Raw genomic sequence first — 19,684 nt, 5'->3', positions numbered from 1 at the left:
GCCAGCGGCACTGAGCGGAGTTTTGCCGCTGTAGTGGACACGCACCGTGAGACGAGCTGATCTCACTTTGAGAACATGCCGCTCTCCGCTCATTGATCGCGTTCTTCTCAGAGCGCGAATCCGCCCCTTTCGCTCTCGAGCCTCGGATGAGGAAACGGTGGAGTCGAGGGTTGAGCAGTAGGACGTCAGAGCTCACCCCGGCTCAGACCCTGCGTGCCTCACTTTCTCCACAGAGAGAGATGTCGCCTGTGCCGTTCACCCGCCCAGATCAGCGGCCATCGTGCGATGCGAGCGGCCTCGTCTCGTTCGGCTGATCGGAGGAGGATCTTCATGATGACTCCTTGTCATTGGCGGCTTCGGACGCGGTTATGTTACAATATGTCAGTCAAATGAACTCTCAACTTCAATTCAGCCTATCCAAACAACGATACGACAGTCATAAAGTTATACAGTTTTAGTAAAGTTTTATGCTCTGCATCGGTCATTTATACTTTGATATTTTTTCTACTGTATCTATTTGATTTGTTGCCCAATTAAAAATCTTTTAGACTAGACTATTTATTATGAATATTTAGTTTTGCATAATTTGACTAATTTGTTACACACATAGGAGTTTGTATTTGCATTTTATATTATTATTATTATTATTATTATTATTATTATTATTATTATTAATGTTTCCCCAGATTTTGCAGTAATGTCAACACTTACTTTCACTTTCACTATTTCATCAGTGACAATAGCGCCCTCTTGTGCCCTACATATTCAAATAATGTCATTTCTGCATGTCATTGTTTTGTTACAATTTATATGAGTTTCTTCTGAAATGTGCTGCTTCCTGGGAGGAAAAGATTGAAATTAAGGTTATTTGTTGAAACTTCATATTTTAAGGAGTAATTTTCACTGGTTTAAAAGCACATCACTACACATTTTCCACGTATGTTTAAATTGTTTGTTCTACAACACAATATTAATAAACTGCAGTCATTTGATTCTTTAAAACATTTCTCTCCTGTTTTCAGCACTGAGACATGAACAGAATCAATAAAACATGTGCAGAGATTCAGACCTATCTGTACTGTAGAAGTTTGGTACCATTCTGGGCATTATTAGTATCGGGTAATTTACCAGATACAGCCTTGGATCCATTAGCGCCTGCACTAAGCCACCCGGCTGATTTTTTTAAATTAGCTCTAACTTTAATAATGTTCGACCAAGGGAAAAAAAGCTTCTGGGGGGTGTTGGGCTCGAGGTCATGGTGCAAAGGACCCTATGTTGATTTTACACCGAACCGTCCCTTTAAAGGGTGCAAATCCCTTGTGCAAACTATTTTGGCTTGCAATGGACTGTTCACCCAAAAATTATTATTCTGTCCTCATTTAATTATTCACATGTTGTTTAAAACTGGATTTTCATGATAAATACAATGCTTCTGATCCTCTGGATTCAGCTGGAGACTCCCAATGCTTGACATGAATAGCCAGGACTTCCTCATGCTGGAGTGTGTGTGTGTGTGTGTGTGTGTGTTAGTGTGTAGGGGAGAGCGGGACACAGCCTGACACTTTTAGCCTATACTTTCTCAGTTTGTGTAAATTCACTTGGGGTTTATTTTGTCCCACATTAATTTCACACGTCTAGTACAGTTATGTGGTTTTATTTAATTAATACAGTGTATATTTAACTCTTGATTTACCCTGAAAGAATGGTAGTGAAATGTGACAGCTGTGAGAAGTGTCAGAAGAAGCACCCATCATGTTTACATGAGGATCGTATCAAGGAAGCAAAGAGGACTCCACAGTCAGGTCAGTCAAAAGAGAAGTTAAAGGAAAGAAACCCAGAGTTGGTACAGAATAAAGATACCGCAAGTGAAGCAACATCTAACCGAGTAAAACAGGATGTAAATAATACTCACACCTCTACAATTGTTCCAGTATGGGTATCAGCTACCAGTGAACCAAATCATGAAGTTCTGGTATATGCATTTCTTGACACTAGAGTGATACTACCTTCATCCTGGAAGAGATAGCTCAAGCTCTTGACACAAAGAAAGAATCTGTGCAGCTGAAGCTCTCAACGATGGTATCCAAGAGTACAGTTGTTCCATGCCAGACGATAATTGGTTTAAAGGTGAGAGGATTTTATTCAGATAAGAAGATCTCTTTGCCAGTAACCTATTCTAGAGAGTTCATTCCTGCAAACAGAACTCACATTCCTACACCCAAAACTGCAAGAGTGTGGTCTCATCTAATGCATATAGCAGAGAAGATTGCTCCTAAACAAGTTTGTGATATTGGCCTCCTGATTGGCTACAACTGCCCTCAAGCTCTTCTTCCTAGAGAAATTGTGTCTGGTAAAGAAAATCAGCCATTTGCTCAAAGAACGATGGTCATTGTGAAATGCCTTTGCCTTTCAAAGAAGACAGACCAAACTTGCCCAATAATAAAGGATGTGCTATATTCATCGCCTCAAACGCTAAGAAAAAAGACTTAAAAGAGATAAGAAATATTATAAAGACTATGTAGACTTTATGAATGAGACAATTGCTCGAGGAGATACTGAGCAGGTCCCAGCTGAAGAAACAAACAAGAACCCTGCTTGGTACATTCCCCATCATGGGGTTTATCATCCTCAAAAACCTGGAAAGATCCGTGTAGTCTTTGATTGCTCAACAAAGTTCCAAAGTTCATCCCTCAATGACCATTTGCTAACTGGTCCAGAGTTAACAAACACCCTTGTGGGTGTTCTCTGTCGCTTCCGCAAGGGTCAGGTGGCAATCATGTGTGACATAGAGCGCATATTTCACCAACTTCATGTAAAGGAAGAAGATCAAGACTACGGTTCCTCTGGTGGGAGAAAGGAGAACTAGAATCCAAGCCCCAGGTCTATAGGATGAAAGTACACCTTTTCGGTGCAGCCTCATCACCCGGGTGTGCCAATTACGGCCTCAAGCATATTGCTGCTCAAGGTCGTGGTTGCTTCAGTGAAACCTCCATTCGATTCATAGAAATGAATTTCTATGTCTATGATGGGTTGTCAAGTGTCTCAACTGTAGATGAAGCTATCAAACTGATAAAGGAAGCAAGAGAACTTTGTAGCACAGGAAAGCTTTGTTTGCATAAATTTGTGTCAAGCAGTGAAGAAGTAAAAGCATCAATTCCTCAGGAAGAATGTGCTAAAAGTGTTGTGGGACATGACTTGGCTTTGGGTGAGCTTCACATGGAAAGGGCACTTGGTGTGAAATGGTGCATCAGATCTGGCAGCTTCCAGTTCAGGGTATTCGTTAAGGAACAACCACTCACTAGAAGAGGAATCTTGTCCACAGTGGCTTCTGTATATGACCCACTTGGCTTTGCAGCACCCTTCATTCTTGTTGGTATGCAAATACTGCAGCAGATGTGTCAAGATAAGGTGGGCTGGGATGAACCACTTAAAGATGACTTGTTGACAAAGTGGGAAGCTTGGCTTACAGATCTGCGAAACCTGGCTGATGTGAAGATTCAGAGATGTTATCTCCCGTCTACCTTTAAGGAAGTTCAGCGTTTTGAGCTTCATCATTTCTCTGATGCTAGTGCATCGGGATATGGAGAATGCACATATCTCAGAGCTATTGGCATATCAGGAGATGTTCATTGCTCCTTGGTTATGGGCAAAGCCAGAGTTGCTCCTACTAAGGTTACAACCATACCAAGGCTGGCGTTATCTCAGCTCAGAAAGGAGCTGGAGATAGACAACCTAGAAGAGTACTTCTGGACTGACTCAAAAGTTGTCCTTGGGTACATTAATAATGACGCCAAAATATTTCATGTCTTTGTTGCATACAGTGTTCAACGCATCAAACAAAGTAAAGATAATAAACAATGGAGATATGTGACGTCTGAAGAGAACCCTGCCGATTATGCGTCCAGAGGCCTTACAGCAGAAGAGCTCATATCCTCCAACTGGTTCACAGGACCAAAGTTTCTGTGGAAAGATGTACTGCCCAGAGATGTTAAGGTGGGAGAGATCATAGACAATGACCCAGTGCTACGAAAAACTCAAGTTCATAAAACTCAAACAAAAGAAGAAAGATCACTGCTTGATCAACTTCACAAGTTTTCGGATTGGACAAGAGTGGTAAAAGCTTTTGCAAGACTTCAGAGATGTTCCAAGGATGTCAAGTTCAAGGGTTAATGAAGCCACCAGTATTGAAGAAAGACAGGATGCAGAGCTTACCATTATCAAAATGGTTCAACAATCAGCCTTTTGTGATGAGATCCAGAGACTCCGGCAACAGATGGAGATTGAGTCCAAAAACAGCACAAACAAACTGCATCGCCTGAATCCCCTCTTAGATGAGCATGGTATCCTCAGGGTGGGAGGTCGCTTAGTACATGCGGCATTACACCCACATGCGAAACACCCAGCAATTCTCCCACATAGTCATATATCAATATTAATCATCAGACATTATCATGAGCAAGTGTATCACCAAGGGAGAGGAATGACTATAAATGAACTGCGATCAAATGGTTTCTGGATTTTGGGATGTAGCAAAACATTGTCTTCATATATCTACAAATCCACTAGGTGCAGGAAACTGAGAAGATGCACTGAAAAGCAAAGGATGGCGAATCTTCCTCAGGAACGTATGGAGACAAACCCTCCTTTAACATACTGTGGGATGGACTGTTTCGGTCCTTTCTACATCAAAGAAGGAAGAAAGGAGTTGAAGCGCTATGGGCTTCTACTTACATGTATGTGTTCCAGGGCGGTCCATGTAGAAATGCTGGATGATTTATCCACTGACGCATTCATTAATGCTTTGCATGCTTTCATTGCCATACGTGGACCTGTGTGTCAACTTAGATCTGTCCAGTGCACTAATTTCGCAAGACGAGAATTTGCTGAAGCACTAAAGGAAATTAACCAAGAACGCCTAAAGGAGTTTGGCTGTGAATTCATCATGAACACCCCATCAGCCAGTCACTTGGGTGGCATTTGGGAGAGGCAAATTCGGACAATAAGAAGTGTTTTGACATCCATTCTGGATCCGTCAGCTCACAGACTTGATAGTGCCTCACTAAGAACATTTCTCTATGAAGTCAATGCTGTTACAGTGAAATACCATATATGGTATGTATCCTGTTGTGACGTTGTTGGTCCCGGTTTGCGGGCAGTTGTAATGGCGTACGCTAAATAAAGAGGCATATGGACTCTGCTTTGTTTATTACGTACAGCAAACATGGTGTCAGAAGTGAACACTAGATCCTGAACATGGCTTTAAACAGCATTCCTGCCCCTGAGGGCATGCAGATGTCAGGGGACATTTCCAAAAAGTGGGACAATTTCAGAGCGGAATTCGAGGACTATGAACTAGTTACAGGGCTTATCGAGAAGCCCAAAGAGGTGAGAGCGGCCACGCTGCGGCGATTAATGGGTAATGAATGTCGGCATATCTACAGTCATAATATTGTGTTGAGCGAGGAACAAACAAAGGACCCGAAAGCCATACTGGATGCGTTGGGGGACTACTTTAAGCCTGTGAAAAATGTAATATACGAAAGGTATATGTTCGGTTGTTGCAAGCAGGAGGTGGACGAGCCTATAGACAGTTTTCTCACGAGGCTGCGGGAACGAGCATCAACCTGTGAATACAGGGAGCTCAAAGATGAAATGATGCGTGATAGACTTGTCTTGGGCATTGACAATGAGAACAACAGGCGGCGCTTGTTGCGTGAACGTCAGCTGACTTTGTCACAGTCTGTCGAAATATGTCGACTGGCAGAAGCGTTAGAACAACGTGTAAAAGCTATCGACAACACAGTCAGTGACACTGTGAATATGGCACAAGCACAAAGGCTGAAACGTAGGGATGGTGAAGTGATTAACAAGCAAATGCTCATAACGATGAACTGCAAGTATTGTGGGGGTGATCACAAGAAAGGCAGAGATCAGTGTCCCGCATATGGAAAGACTTGCCGATCATGTGGTGTATTAAATCATTTCGCTAAGGTTTGTAGAGCCCGCCAGAAAGCCGACAGGTCAGACAGAATGAATGTAATTATGGATGATGGTCAGGATGAGCAAGGGCCCTACAGCGAGGGTCGACTGTTTGCGGCTGAGGAATGCATTGACACAGTAAAGTCCCCAGGTCCAAGATGGTTCGTTAACCTGATGCTTAATAAAAGAAAGCAGGCCTGTCAACTAGATACGGGGGCAACTTGTAACGTTATGAGCCGTATAACTAAAGAGAAACTGGATCCAGAAAGCCCCCTGCATCCGAGCACAACATGACTCAAATTGTATTCTGGTGCTTTCCCTGGGGCGATTTCACACAGAATGCACTGTAAAGAGCACCAAACACAAGCTAGTTTTTGAAGTGGTCGAAGCCGATCAAGAGCCATTACTCTCGGGTGACACGTGACACTGGGACTCATGAAATTTACCATCCCAGAAGAACTTCATAGACTGATTGCATACTCCGACATACCTCTCACAAAGCAACAGTTAACTCCCAATTTCAAAAAGACGTGTTTAATGACCCAGTCTAGTCAGTCCCAGGAGAGGTCTGCTTTGTGCTCGACAGCAGCGTGTCACCTGTGCAATGCGCACCACGTAATGTGCCAGTGGCCTTGAAAGCCAGAGTAAAAGAACAGCTGGATAAGTACATGAGAGATGGACACATCACAAATGTCATGGAACCCACACCCATGGATCAGTAACATGGTATTCATAGCCAAGCCAGACAAAGTAAGAATATGCATAGACCCAAAACACCTTAATCAAGCACTGCAAAGATCGCACTACCACATGCCAACACTGGAAGACGTTCTGTATAAGCTACCCAAAGCACATCTGTTCACGCTGGTGGACGTTTGCGATGCCTTTCTACACTGCAAACTGGATAATGAAAGCAGGTTAATGACAACTTTCTGGACACCATGGGGGCAGATGAGATAGTGTAAACTGCCCTTTGGCATCTCCATAGCACCAGAAATCAGCTTAAACAACACGAGCTGTTGATGGGACTCCGAGGCATAGAGCCCATAGCGGATGACATACTGGTTGTTGGCTGCGGTGACTCAGATGCAGAGGCCGAGTTAGATCACGACAGAAATATCCGCGCTCTGATGGAGCGATGCAGAGCTGTGAAACTCCGGCTGAGCGAAAAAAAGGTGCAATTCAAACTCAAAGCGGTGCATTTTCATGGGCACATATTTTCAGCGGAAGGATTACGAATTGACCCAGAAAAGACGAAAGCAGTCCTGGCAATGAAGACACCGCAGGATGTAAAAGCAGTTCAGCGTTTCATTGGATTTGTGACGTATCTGGCTAAGTTTCTCCCAGGGCTTTCAGAGGTATGCGAGCCGCTTCGCAGGCTTCTAGACAAAGAAGTAGCGTGGCATTGGCTCCCTAAACACGACGAGGCGGTTCAAGAAATAAAGCCGGTGACAGTACAAAGCGACGCCAGCAAGAACGGTTTGGGCTGCTGTCTGCTGCAGCAAGGACAACCTGTGGCTTTCGCCTCTTGGGCGCTTACGAGAACTGAACAAAATGATGCCCAAATTGAGAAGGAGTGCTTGAGTATCATGTTCGCATGTCAGAGGACAGCACCGAATGTGTGCCAGAGTAAGTTCAAGAACGGAGGCTGTCAGTGCCTAACAGACCTACCCAGCGTGAAACCCAGATCATTACGCGCAGCGGCCGTCAGTCGCGTCCACCACAGAGACTGGACTTGTGAATTTTCCTTAGTGGCGTATACAGACTAACGCATCAGTTATGCAGTTCAGTTTTGGAAATGCACAGCATAGGTTGTTCTAGTAAACTCTGAGATCATATTCGGGGTTGGGATTGTTAATAAATGGAGGGGTTTTAAGGGAAGTGTGACAACACTGTAAAGAAAGGGAGATGTTACAGTGAAATACCATATATTGTATCCTGTTGTGACGTTGTTGGTCCCGGTTTGCGGGCAGTTGTAATGGCGTACGCTAAATAAAGAGGCATATGGACTCTGCTCCTGGTTGTTTATTACGTACAGCAAACAATTGCTATCGTGAATAGCAGACCCTTAACCACAGAGCATCTGAATGATCCATCTGGTCCGCAGCCTCTTACACCTAACCATATCTTGACTATGAAGACTTCAATAATTTTACCACCACCTGGAGAGTTTGTCAAGGAAGACCTTTACCTTCGTAAGAGATGGCGTAAGGTGCAGTATTTAGCAAATGTGTTCTGGTCACGATGGAGAAAGGAATATCTTCTAAACCCGCAACACAGGCAGAAATGGCACAAACGTCGCAGAAATCCAAAGGTTAATGACATTCTGAAAGATGACACAGCTCCACGCAGTCAGTGGAAGCTAGCAAAGGTAACAGAAGTGCACAGTGGTACAGATGGCTGTGTGAGAACAGTGAAGTTATTGATCAGTGGTTCGACACTGGATAAAAAGGGCAAACGTGTTACTAAACCGACTTACCTCGAAAAGGCCCATCCAGAAAATAGTTACCCTGATTGAAGCAGATTAAAAGCATACCTTGTGTCTACCATTCCTTGGGTTAGTCTATAATATTTTTGATTAAAAGTTATGTCACTAAGTTACAAAAATCACAAGAAAGTGCTTTGGTGGGAGTGTAACTGACAGAGAAGTCAGTTAATATTTCATGTTTATTTAATTATTTTGCTAAAGACTTTAATTTGAAACTGCTTTGTAAAGAGCTGTTTGAGTGGAGACTTTTATTATAGAACCAGAAGGTGGCAGTAATGCAACGTCAAGGATGCAAGCTGCCATTAAAACCCAAAGAAGAAGAAGAAGAAGAAGACTTTTATTATGAAAAGCACAGGAAGTGCATAGGAAGACTCAGGGAGAAAGTTGTTTACACCGCATGGAAAGTTGAAGCTGTACTCCACATTTCTAAAGAGTATTTAAGTTCATTTACTCATCTGAAGTTACTGAAAATATCACAAGATGCAAGATTAAGTTCTCCTTTGGTAATAAGCAGCCAATGAAGTAAGTTTGTCATTTATATTGTATGTGATTGATGTGGATTGTGTTGCTGTGTGGAAAAGAGTGATATCTATACAAAGACTATAGTTTGCTGTTAAAGTGAATTTAACCTTGCTCGTGAAATTACTGGGGGGAGCTATACTTATGGTTCATATGGTACATATTTTAGATCCATTTTAATACATACACTTTAGGGATGGGGAAATGAAGCCTCATGAATCACTTAGGCTTTCCCGTGACTGTTTCAGGAAAAGATTCAAAGCTTCGAGAGTGTCGAGAACAGCGCCATCTGGTGCTTATTTAAAATAAAGCAGCCAGAAGCCTGTGTTAGAAGAAGCTCTGGCAGGTGAAGCAACCACAACACACTCCATAGTTTCAATGTTATGTGTACAAATAAAAGCCTTACATGTTTGTGTTTGATTTGTTCATTAAATAAATTCATTTTCCCATTAAAGTGTGACAATAAAATACAATATAAGCTTGTATGATTCAATAAGATTTAATGTAGGCCTACTCTCTCTCTCACTATACACGCACGCACACACACACATAATGAATAAGTACATTGTCTGATAGGATCATCTGTTATTAAATGTGCTTATGTAACTGTAGGAATGACAGAAAGGTGATAAAGTTTTTAATTATTCTTATTAAGAAATAAAAGTTGTTTCACAGTGTTGGGGCTGAGTCTATTTCTCCTCTCAGACAGTACTTCCCCAGCCTTAGAGAACACTCTTTCACATGGTACAGAGGAGGCCGGGGTACAAAGAAACTGTAATGCCAGCGTATATAGGTGGGGGTAGACTTGTTTCTGCATTCTCCAGTATTCAAGTGGGTCTTAAAGGACAATTCCAGTGAAAAATGAACCTAGGGTTAATTAACACATGGTTACCGAGTTGATCGTTCCCTGGGATGCGTTTTCCTGATAATCGAATATAAAGAGTTTTATCTCTAAAAACAGATTAGCTCATAACACTAGTATATAGGGCATAGAATAAGTAAAAGTAAATCGCTAGTTAATACCACTAACAAGGCTCAAAATAGCCTCACACTAACACGGTAGCATAATGAGGGTCCCTACATGCAAACCGAAGCATTGAGAACTTTGTAAGTGTACAGACAGTTTAATAAGAAGATACTTTATAAAGACAGTACATTACGTGTATACAGGCAGGCGTCATCTTGGAAAACAGGCTCGATTAGTCGAGCCACGAACGCCGTGCTAAGTGAGCCTGGTCGATAGGAATTACGTTTGTGAAATCTAACGTAGCATGGCGTTCGTGGCTCGACTAATCGTGTTTTCCTGTTTTCCAAGATGACGCCTGCCTGTATACACGTAATGTACTGTCTTTATAAAGTATCTTCTTATTAAACTGTCTGTACACTTACAAAGTTCTCAATGCTTCAGTTTGCATGTAGGGACCCTCATTATGCTACCGTGTTAGTGTGAGGCTATTTTGAGCCTTGTTAGTGGTATGAACTAGCGATTTACTTTTACTTATTCTATGCCCCATATACTAGTGTTATGAGCTAATCTGTTTTTAGAGATAAAACTCTTTATATTCGATTATCAGGAAAACGCATCCCAGGGAACGATCAACTCGGTAACCATGTGTTAATTAACCCTAGGTTCATTTTTCACTGGAATTGTCCTTTAAGCTCTCTGTATGTTTGTCTCTGTAAGGTATTTATCCACTTCTACGATTGCATTCGAAGTGGCATTTGAGCTTTGCCAAATACCAACACCAAATTACCTCAAATCACCAAAAGTGCAAAGATTTTACAAAAACAAAAAGACACAACAACAACAAAAAATAATAGTCCGCTTGTTAAGTCTGACGTCACTGTTTCCAAGTCCAAAAGCTCTATCAGATGTCAAAAACAAACAGCAAACAGTGCTAATATACACTCACTTTGCTGTAATATTCCTGAAAGTTATGATCCTAACCTTTATCTCTATTCCGAAATCTCAGATGGTTAGTTATTCAGCTATTTTGAATCGTAAAATGTTGAAGTCGGGGATGTTTTTCTGCTCATTAAATCTGATTCTCCACATCCAGCATCAACAGGAGGAGTTTGGTTCTGCTCTTCATCTTCCATCACTCACTCGCTTCAGGTATCAGCTGTGTTTCATACATACAGTGAGGAAAATAAGTATTTGAACACCCTGCTATTTTGCAAGTTCTCCCACTTAGAAATCATGGAGGGGTCTGAAATTGTCATCGTAGGTGCATGCCCACTGTGAGAGACATAATCAAAAAAAAAAAAAAAAAGAAATCACAATGTATGATTTTTTAAACTATTTATTTGTATGATACAGCTGCAAATAAGTATTTGAACACCTGAGAAAATCAATGTTAATATTTGGTACAGTAGCCTTTGTTTGCAATTACAGAGGTCAAACGTTTCCTGTAGTTTTTCACCAGGTTTGCACACACTGCAGGAGGGATTTTGGCCCACTCCTCCACACAGATCTTCTCTAGATCAGTCAGGTTTCTGGGCTGTCGCTGAGAAACACGGAGTTTGAGCTCCCTCCAAAGATTCTCTATTGGGTTTAGGTCTGGAGACTGGCTAGGCCACGCCAGAACCTTGATATGCTTCTTACAGAGCCACTCCTTGGTTATCCTGGCTGTGTGCTTCGGGTCATTGTCATGTTGGAAGACCCAGCCTCGACCCATCTTCAGTGCTCTAACTGAGGGAAGGAGGTTGTTCCCCAAAATCTCGCAATACATGGCCCCGGTCATCCTCTCCTTAATACAGTGCAGTCGCCCTGTCCCATGTGCAGAAAAACACCCCCAAAGCATGATGCTACCACCCCCATGCTTCACAGTAGGGATCGTGTTCTTGGGATGGTACTCATCATTCTTCTTCCTCCAAACACGTTTAGTGGAATTATGACCAAAAAGTTCTATTTTGGTCTCATCTGACCACATGACTTTCTCCCATGACTCCTCTGGATCATCCAAATGGTCATTGGCAAACTTAAGATGGGCCTTGACATGTGCTGGTTTAAGCAGGGGAACCTTCAGTGCCATGCATGATTTCAAACCATGACGTCTTAGTGTATTACCAACAGTAACCTTGGAAACGGTGGTCCCAGCTCTTTTCAGGTCATTGACCAGCTCCTCCCGTGTAGTTCTGGGCTGATTTCTCACCTTTCTTAGGATACTTATACTTTCTTAGGATAATACTTATTTGCAGCTGTATCATACAAATAAATAGTTAAAAAATCATACATTGTGATTTCTGGATTTTTTTTTTTTTTTTTTTAGATTATGTCTCTCACAGTGGACATGCACCTACGATGACAATTTCAGACCCCTCCATGATTTCTAAGTGGGAGAACTTGCAAAATAGCAGGGTGTTCAAATACATATTTTCCTCACTGTATGTGGACTGATGTTTGATACAAAAAATAGATTTTTAATACAAGAATTTCTGCGTGAAAAATATTTACATGAAAAAACAACATGGAGTTAATAAGCGCGTCTTTTAATTATTTAAATATGCAAACTATGCGTTATCTAATCAAGTATGCACTAATTTGCATAACTTTATTGAACAAAAATCTGAACATTGGATGAAGTCAGGTTCTAAATTCCTGTTTATTTTTTTTGATATATAGAATCTAAGGTTTTTAAAGAGGAGATTTTGGATATCTCTTATCATTCCACAAATCAGAAAATACTGTCAACAGACAAAAATAGGTATGTAAATAGGTAAATTCTATATGAACAAATCCCTCTGTAAAACCCTTCAGAATATGGATAAGAATAACACTGTAAAGTTTGGTGTGTGTAAAGCTGCTGAAGTGGAGATTTCTGGCTCAATCATTTGTTTGACAGAACAGTGAAAAACACTGTTTTTAGTGTCTCGCCTTTATGAGTTTGACATTGATCCGTTCTACAGATTCTACAGGATTTTGTGTTTAGCAGTTAAAAAAATTATTATCAGTATTTGTTTAATATTGTCAAACATAATTCCGTCTAAAGGTTCATGGGGTGAAAAAAAGTATGTTTAGGGGAGAGCGGGGCACAACCTAATGCTCTTTGACTTTCTCAGTTTGTGTAAATCTATAGGGTTCCGAGTGTTTATTTTTCACCACATTAATTTCGTCTAGTACAATTATGTGGTTTTGTTATATTAATACAGTGTATATTTTATTATTGATATACCCCGCAAGAATGGAAGTGAAATTCAACCCTCCACCAATATCAGATACAATAGATGAGCATGGAGGCCCACATATAACAGAAGATGGTGATGTCATTGTAAAACCTTTATTTTAAGTGTTAAATGTTTATATAAAAATGTACAACTAGTAATACAAATTAACAAAAAGCAAGAAATGGTTAAATAATAATAAAAAACAATTTTAAAAAAGTAACAGCAAAATGTTTTTTTTTTATTTTATTAGGTCTGTTATAATTCAAAAAGTAAACATTTAGAAATTGACAAGAATGGAGTCACATAAAAAAAAATGTATTGTCTTATTTTCTGATAAAGATAATATGGATGGATCTGGTAATATTATTAAATATATCTAATAAATGTATTCATTCAAGTACAGTATGTTGTATTCGTGTTTTATTGAGCATAATGCAATGCGTCGTGACTTGTATACATTTTTTAATTTAGTGTAAAAAGACAGGACTTTTGACCACGTAATCATTCCGTGGATTGTGATTCGCACCCATAATGGAGAGTGACAGAACCGGCAGACTGGAGACGGTTTTCTTATTCCCAGCGAAATAACAATACAACCTGTCTTTAAGAACGCCTTGCTTGACTGGGATACAACAACTCTGGCCTCCCTCTCCTTCTGTTCATGGCGTTTCTGGTTGCCTGATTTATGTTTTCTTTTCCCCGACATTTTGTCAGTCATTCTCCTGCTCTTCCACCTTCCGCCTCAACTCTGACCGGTTCTGTTCTCGAGCTGGGGCGGGACTCGCTCTATAACCTGCGTAAAATTACGTGCGTCTCTTTTCGCTCGATTCTGCAAATAAGCGATTCTTCACAACACACTGTCTGATTCACGATATTTAACTCGCCTAGAAACATGAACACAAAACACAAATGGCTTTTGATTGGATTATTTAGTTTGCAAACATGTCACTATAGCTTAAGCTTTTTCCATCGATCAATTTCTTACTTTCACATTTAAAAGACTTCATGAAGTTAACTTATACCCTAAACTGCTTGTGGTCAGTCTGCACAAATAACGATTAACGTGCTTGTTTGCGGCCCCTTTGAGTAAAGTAAAAAAAAAAAAAAAAGCATTCAATCTACGAGCGTCCACAAATCTTTCTACCGTGTTGTTGGTAGGGCGGCGAGAGCGACTTTTGACGCTCTCGCCGGCGGCGGTGTGAACGCGCACTGAGACGAGTTGCTCTCACTGTGAGAACATGCCGCTCTCATCTCTCCGCTCTCGGATCACGTTCTTCTCAGAGCGCGACTCCGGTCCTCGCGCTCTCCCGTTTGATTTCGCTCTCGAGCCTCGGAGGAGGAAACGGCGGAGTCAGAGGGAGGAGCAGCTGGACGTCAGTCACGCCGGCTAGACCCTCATAGAGACTAGAGAGAGAGATGTCCCCCGTGCCGTTCACCCGTCCAGACCAGCGGCCCTCGTGCGATGCGAGCGGCCTCGTCTCGTTCGAGCTTATCCGCGTCCTGTTGAAGCCGTCGAGGAGCTCGGACTCACTGGGCTTCTCCTGAACGAGTGGTTCCACAGGCTCCTCACCAGCGATCTGCACCGTTCCTCCCAGAAGTTCACGAAGAACTGACAAGTCGTGGCGCGCCCCTTATTCGCGCATTGCGTTTATTGGGAGTTTCTCATCTCTAATGATCCGCCTTCTTTCATCCTTTCGAGCAAATCTCATTTCAGAAAAGCTACATGGTCGTGATGTCAGCCTAGATATAACACACGCGCTGAAGCCCAGCGAGTTTCCGGAAGAAAATATTTTAGTTTTCTACAAATTTTGACTAGAATCCGATCATTTATACTTTGGTATTTTTGTGCAATAAAACATAATCATAAAATACTATAAAGAGAGCAAACTAGTGTTTTTTTTTTTCTTCTTCTACCGTATCTAGCCTATTTGGCTACATTTGTTGCCCAATTAAAAATCTTAGATAATTTATTATGAATATTTAGTTTTGAATAATTTGACTAATTTGTAACACAAATAGAAGTTTGTATTTACATTTTTTTTATTATTAATGTTTTCCCAGATTTTGCAGTAATGTCAACACTTACTTTCACTTTCATTATTTCATCAGTGACAATAGCGCCCTCTTGTGCCCTACATATTCAAATAATGCCATTTCTGCATGTCATTGTTTTGTTACAATTTATATGAGTTTCTTCTGAAATGTGCTGCTTCCTGAGAGGAAGAGATTAAAATTAAGGTTATTTGTTGAAAACTTCATATTTTAAGGGGTAATATTCACTGGTTTAAATGCACATCACTACACATTTTCCACATATGTTTAAATGTTTGTTCTACTAAAACAATATTAATAAACTGCAGTCATTTGGTTCTTTAAAACATTTCTCTCCTGTTTTCAGCACTGAAACATGAACAGACTCAATAAAACATGTGCAGAGATTCAGACTGACGGCGGGTTTGAATACAGACTTCAGTCTAATATACTGAATCTAACCAATATTCCCGACTGTGATCAGAGCTGGTATTCAGAGGTGTGTGTGTGTGTGTTTCTGTCCTCAAACTACACCATTATACATACTCACTCACACATACACACACTCACACTTGATCATCTTGTGTTTGGTGTGTTCAGGACGGGCGTCTGATAGCAGATCCATCAGATCCTGAAAAACTGATGGATCCTGGTATTTCAGTCTCATCTGATCGTCTCGTCACGTCTCGCTGTGTGGAGGAGCTTCGTCATGAGATTCAGTGTCATTCTAATAGAGTAAGTCAACTCACTCTCTCTCTCTCAACATTCATCTGTTTTCATATAGAGTGGTGCAGGTATGACATCTCTCTGTAGGCCAAGCCGCGGAAGCGAGTTGCATTTTAGCACTTGAATCCAGATCCACATCCAGCACACTTTATTTAAACAAACTCAAAACTAAACCAAGACCGACTCAGACTAGGGAACAGAACAACCAACATACAATATCAAGAACCCACAAACACTGACACAAGACACAGGGTTTAAGTACAGAGGCAAACAAGCTAAACAAGATAACAAGAGGGCGTGGTTAACCAGAGACACCTGGGAAAACTAATAGGCATTAAACATAACGAGGAACTGCTAAACATGGGACAAGACAGGGGAACACAGAATGAGCCCTGATGTCTCCTGGGGGCTGCACTCCCTTTGATTCAAAGCTCCCAAAGCTATAGCTTCACAAGCCAATGTGAAAAGCGTTGCTTAGATATGGGCCCTGAGGGAGCGCCCATGAAATAAAGAGCTGGTCGCTCTTCCGGAAAGCACTGGTCCTGGCCACATATGTCTGCAAGGCACGGACATGACACAGAGCATTCAGCCTCTGATCCTCCACGGAGGAGAAAGGTGGAGGTTTAAAAGCGGACAGCTCTAACACCTCCATTGTGAACTCAGGGAAGCATTTTGGCATACAAGCCGAATTAGGCTTTTGGAAAACCTCCACTAAGAGATAATTTAGTGCACGAGGAATGAACTGAGAGTACATGTAGCTCACTGACACGTTTAGCTGACGCCAAGGCAGGTCCCACTCAGGAACAGTTCTCAGAAATCACCACCAGGTCGACTTTGTGGAAAAAAACATGTCCATTTCCGTAAGGTCTTGAAGGAAACACAAAATATCAGAAACTGAACACCCTTCAAACACTTGCCGCTTACAACCATATAAGGACCGTGTAGAAACGGCCCTGGCATTCTGTATAGTAGCAACCACACGCGGGGCAAGCCCTAGTGAGCCTAGGTTTGTTACCCATGGACGGCCACCCTGGTGTGGGTGATAGATCTCCCCGTTCGCTTGGGACAATAGGTCTGTGCGGAGGGGGAGGCGCCACGGCTGGGTAAATAACAGAGGGATTATCTCCACCAGAGAGATGTGATGTGCGTAAGCACACGGCAGGTGTCCTTGCAAAACTTTCCCCTTCATTTCGGCTAAAACAAGCCAATCAGATGTGTATGACAAAATATGCAGACCTGACATTCTCAGGGGAGCCAAGCCTGCCTCCGCACATCCGTGAATTCGTAATATAGGTGAAATGAAGAAACTTCCTGTGCGGCGGATAAATGTTGTGGTCGTGTCTAGGCGCAGGTCCTCCATCTGATCTGAATACGGCCCGGATCCGGCTCACTACATCATGCGTTGCGAATGCCAGGTTAAAGAGATGTGTTTTTAGACTAGATTTAAACTGACAGAGTGTGTCTGCTTCCCGGACAAATATAGGAAGACTTTTCCTAGTAACGTCATACCTGCACCACTCCATTTAAACACACATAAATTATGATAATGTTATTTTGATTTAATTATGAATCATTCGACTTACAGTTCATCAGAACATTAAACAAACAATAATTCATATTTAATCCTTAATGAAACTCTATAAATGCTGCTTTAATGCTTAGTTTCTTTCATTTCAGTTCAGAATAGAGACAATGTTCAGAGGTGAGAGAGACTCTTGCGTAAAACATCAGTGTGTCCTGAATCAGACTAAACTCTGTGTTGAACTGAATCTTCTGTAAGTGAATCATGATGATTGTGAACGTGTTTTTCAGTGAGGAATGAAACTGCAGCGACTCCAAACTCAGGTGAGTTTCAGCTGATAAACGTGTGTCTAATTCACTAATAAAACACTGATTCAGATCTGATTCAGACTCAGTCCAGTGGGAATGTTTTCTGTCATATTGTCTGATATTTGTGATCGTTGTGTTTTAAAGATGTGAATGAAGCGACTCCTTCTCTCCAGATCTCAGGTAAAACATCAAGAGCTTTAAACATCAACTTTAATATTGATTAATCATTATAGATCAGCTGATTTTATTGGTTCATTAATTGAGTGGATCAGCTGATTGTATTATTTTGTTGTTTGTGTATGGCTTGTATAGATCAGTTCTGGTGGATTTCTGCTCTTTTCATCATCATTCTGCTCTTGATTTGTTTCATTCTGCGTAAAAAAATCTTCAGGTGAGTCCAGACTGATCTCAGTTCAGTCAGTAAATCTCAAGAGTTCATGTCATCATATTCACCTCCATCATCAGATTGCAGAATTTTAACCATCTAAAAATTATATAATAATATGCAATAATCAGATTCAGTCTGTTTTCAGATGTTTTCAGAGAAAAGGGTGGTTCATCTGTCAGACTGATGATGATACAGACAACATGTGAGTGAATCCTGTAGCTCAACACTAGATGATGATCATAGGTTTAATTCCCAGTCTTTCTTTCTTTCAGTTTGAGATTCACTCCATTACATTTGCATGAATGAATCAAATGTGCTCTTTGAATGCAGTATAAATGCAGTGTTAGTCACTTGGATAAAAGCATCTGCAAAGTGATAAGTATAATGGAGTGAATCTCATACTAAGAGAAAGAAAGATTGAAATAAATCACATCAACATTTAAGAGCTGAAATGGATGGATAATGTGTTAACCTACAGTTGAGACTATAATGAAGTTGTATCTGGTGCATCTCTAGGTCACAGATGAAGGTCAGATGTAATGATCCTCATTCAGTGCAGGAATCTCAGCAGTTAAAGGCTTCAGAGACAGAGGTTTCAATCAACATCATGGGTCATTTTTCAATGACCAATCCAGCCCCTCTTAACAGTCAACCTGCCAGCCCCTCAAGAGAGCCAACCAACCCACCCCTCAACACAGTTAACCAACCCGCCCCTCAAGACAGCCAACCTGCCCGCCCCTCAAGACTCCCAACCCTGCCCGCCCCTCAAGACAGCCAACCTGCCCGCCCCTCAAGACAGCCAACCTGCCCGCCACTCAAGATAGCCAACCAGATCGCAACTCGAGAGCCAAGCTGCCCTTCCCTCAACCTGCCCGCCCCTCAAGATAGCCAACCTGCAACTCAAGACAACCAACTTACCTGCCCCTCAAGACAGCCAACCAGCTTGCCCCTCAATAGAGCCAAACAGCCCGCCCATCAAGACAGCCAACCTGCCTGCCCCTAAACCTGCAGGGCAGGTTGACTGTCTTGAGGGGAGAATGGGCTGCGGGCCCCTCAACCTGCCAGCCATTAAAGACAGCCAAAATGCCCACACATCAAGACAGCCAGCCAGCCCGCCCCTCAAGACAGCCAACCTGCCCACCCCTCAAGACTTACAGCCAACCTGCCCGCCCCTCAAGACATCCAGCCAGCCCGCCCCTCAATAGAGCCAACCTTCCCGCCCGCAAGACAGCCAACCAGCCCTACAGGTTGAGGGGCTGCCGGGCGGGCAGGCTGCGGCCCCTCAAGACAGACAACCAGCCGCCCCTCAAGACAACCAACATGCCCGCTCCTCAAGACAGCCGACCTGCCAGCCCCTCAAGAAAGCCAACCTTCCTGTCCTTCAAAACAGCCAACCTGCCCGCCCCTCAAGACTCCCACCCTGCCTGCCCCTCAAGACAGCCAACCAGATCGCAACTCAAGACAGCCAACCTGCCCGCCCCTCAAGAGAGCCAACCTGCCCGCCGCTCAAGACAGCCAACCAGATCGCATCTCAAGACAGCCAACCTGCCCGCCCC

General features: G+C 42.2%; 1 protein-coding gene across 1 annotated transcript; it reads left to right on the top strand.

Moving 5' to 3' along the window:
* Positions 1-8,848: 8,848 nt before the first annotated feature.
* LOC311287026 (uncharacterized protein) lies at positions 8,849-19,158 on the top strand. The gene is made up of 9 exons (XM_084403581.1): positions 8,849-8,989; positions 15,552-15,683; positions 15,785-15,919; positions 17,588-17,612; positions 17,723-17,755; positions 17,885-17,920; positions 18,053-18,131; positions 18,274-18,330; positions 18,645-19,158. The coding sequence occupies exons 2-9, from the start codon at positions 15,561-15,563 to the stop codon at positions 19,129-19,131; spliced, it is 975 nt and encodes a 324-aa protein (XP_084259707.1). The 5' UTR covers positions 8,849-8,989; positions 15,552-15,560; the 3' UTR covers positions 19,132-19,158.
* Positions 19,159-19,684: the final 526 nt, after the last annotated feature.

Source organism: Rutilus rutilus (genome assembly GCF_951802725.1).
Source record: "Rutilus rutilus genome assembly, chromosome: 1".
Taxonomy (NCBI): domain Eukaryota; kingdom Metazoa; phylum Chordata; class Actinopteri; order Cypriniformes; family Leuciscidae; genus Rutilus; species Rutilus rutilus.
The sequence above is the reverse complement of the archived record's forward strand: the minus strand, read 5'-3'. Positions and strand labels throughout refer to the sequence as shown.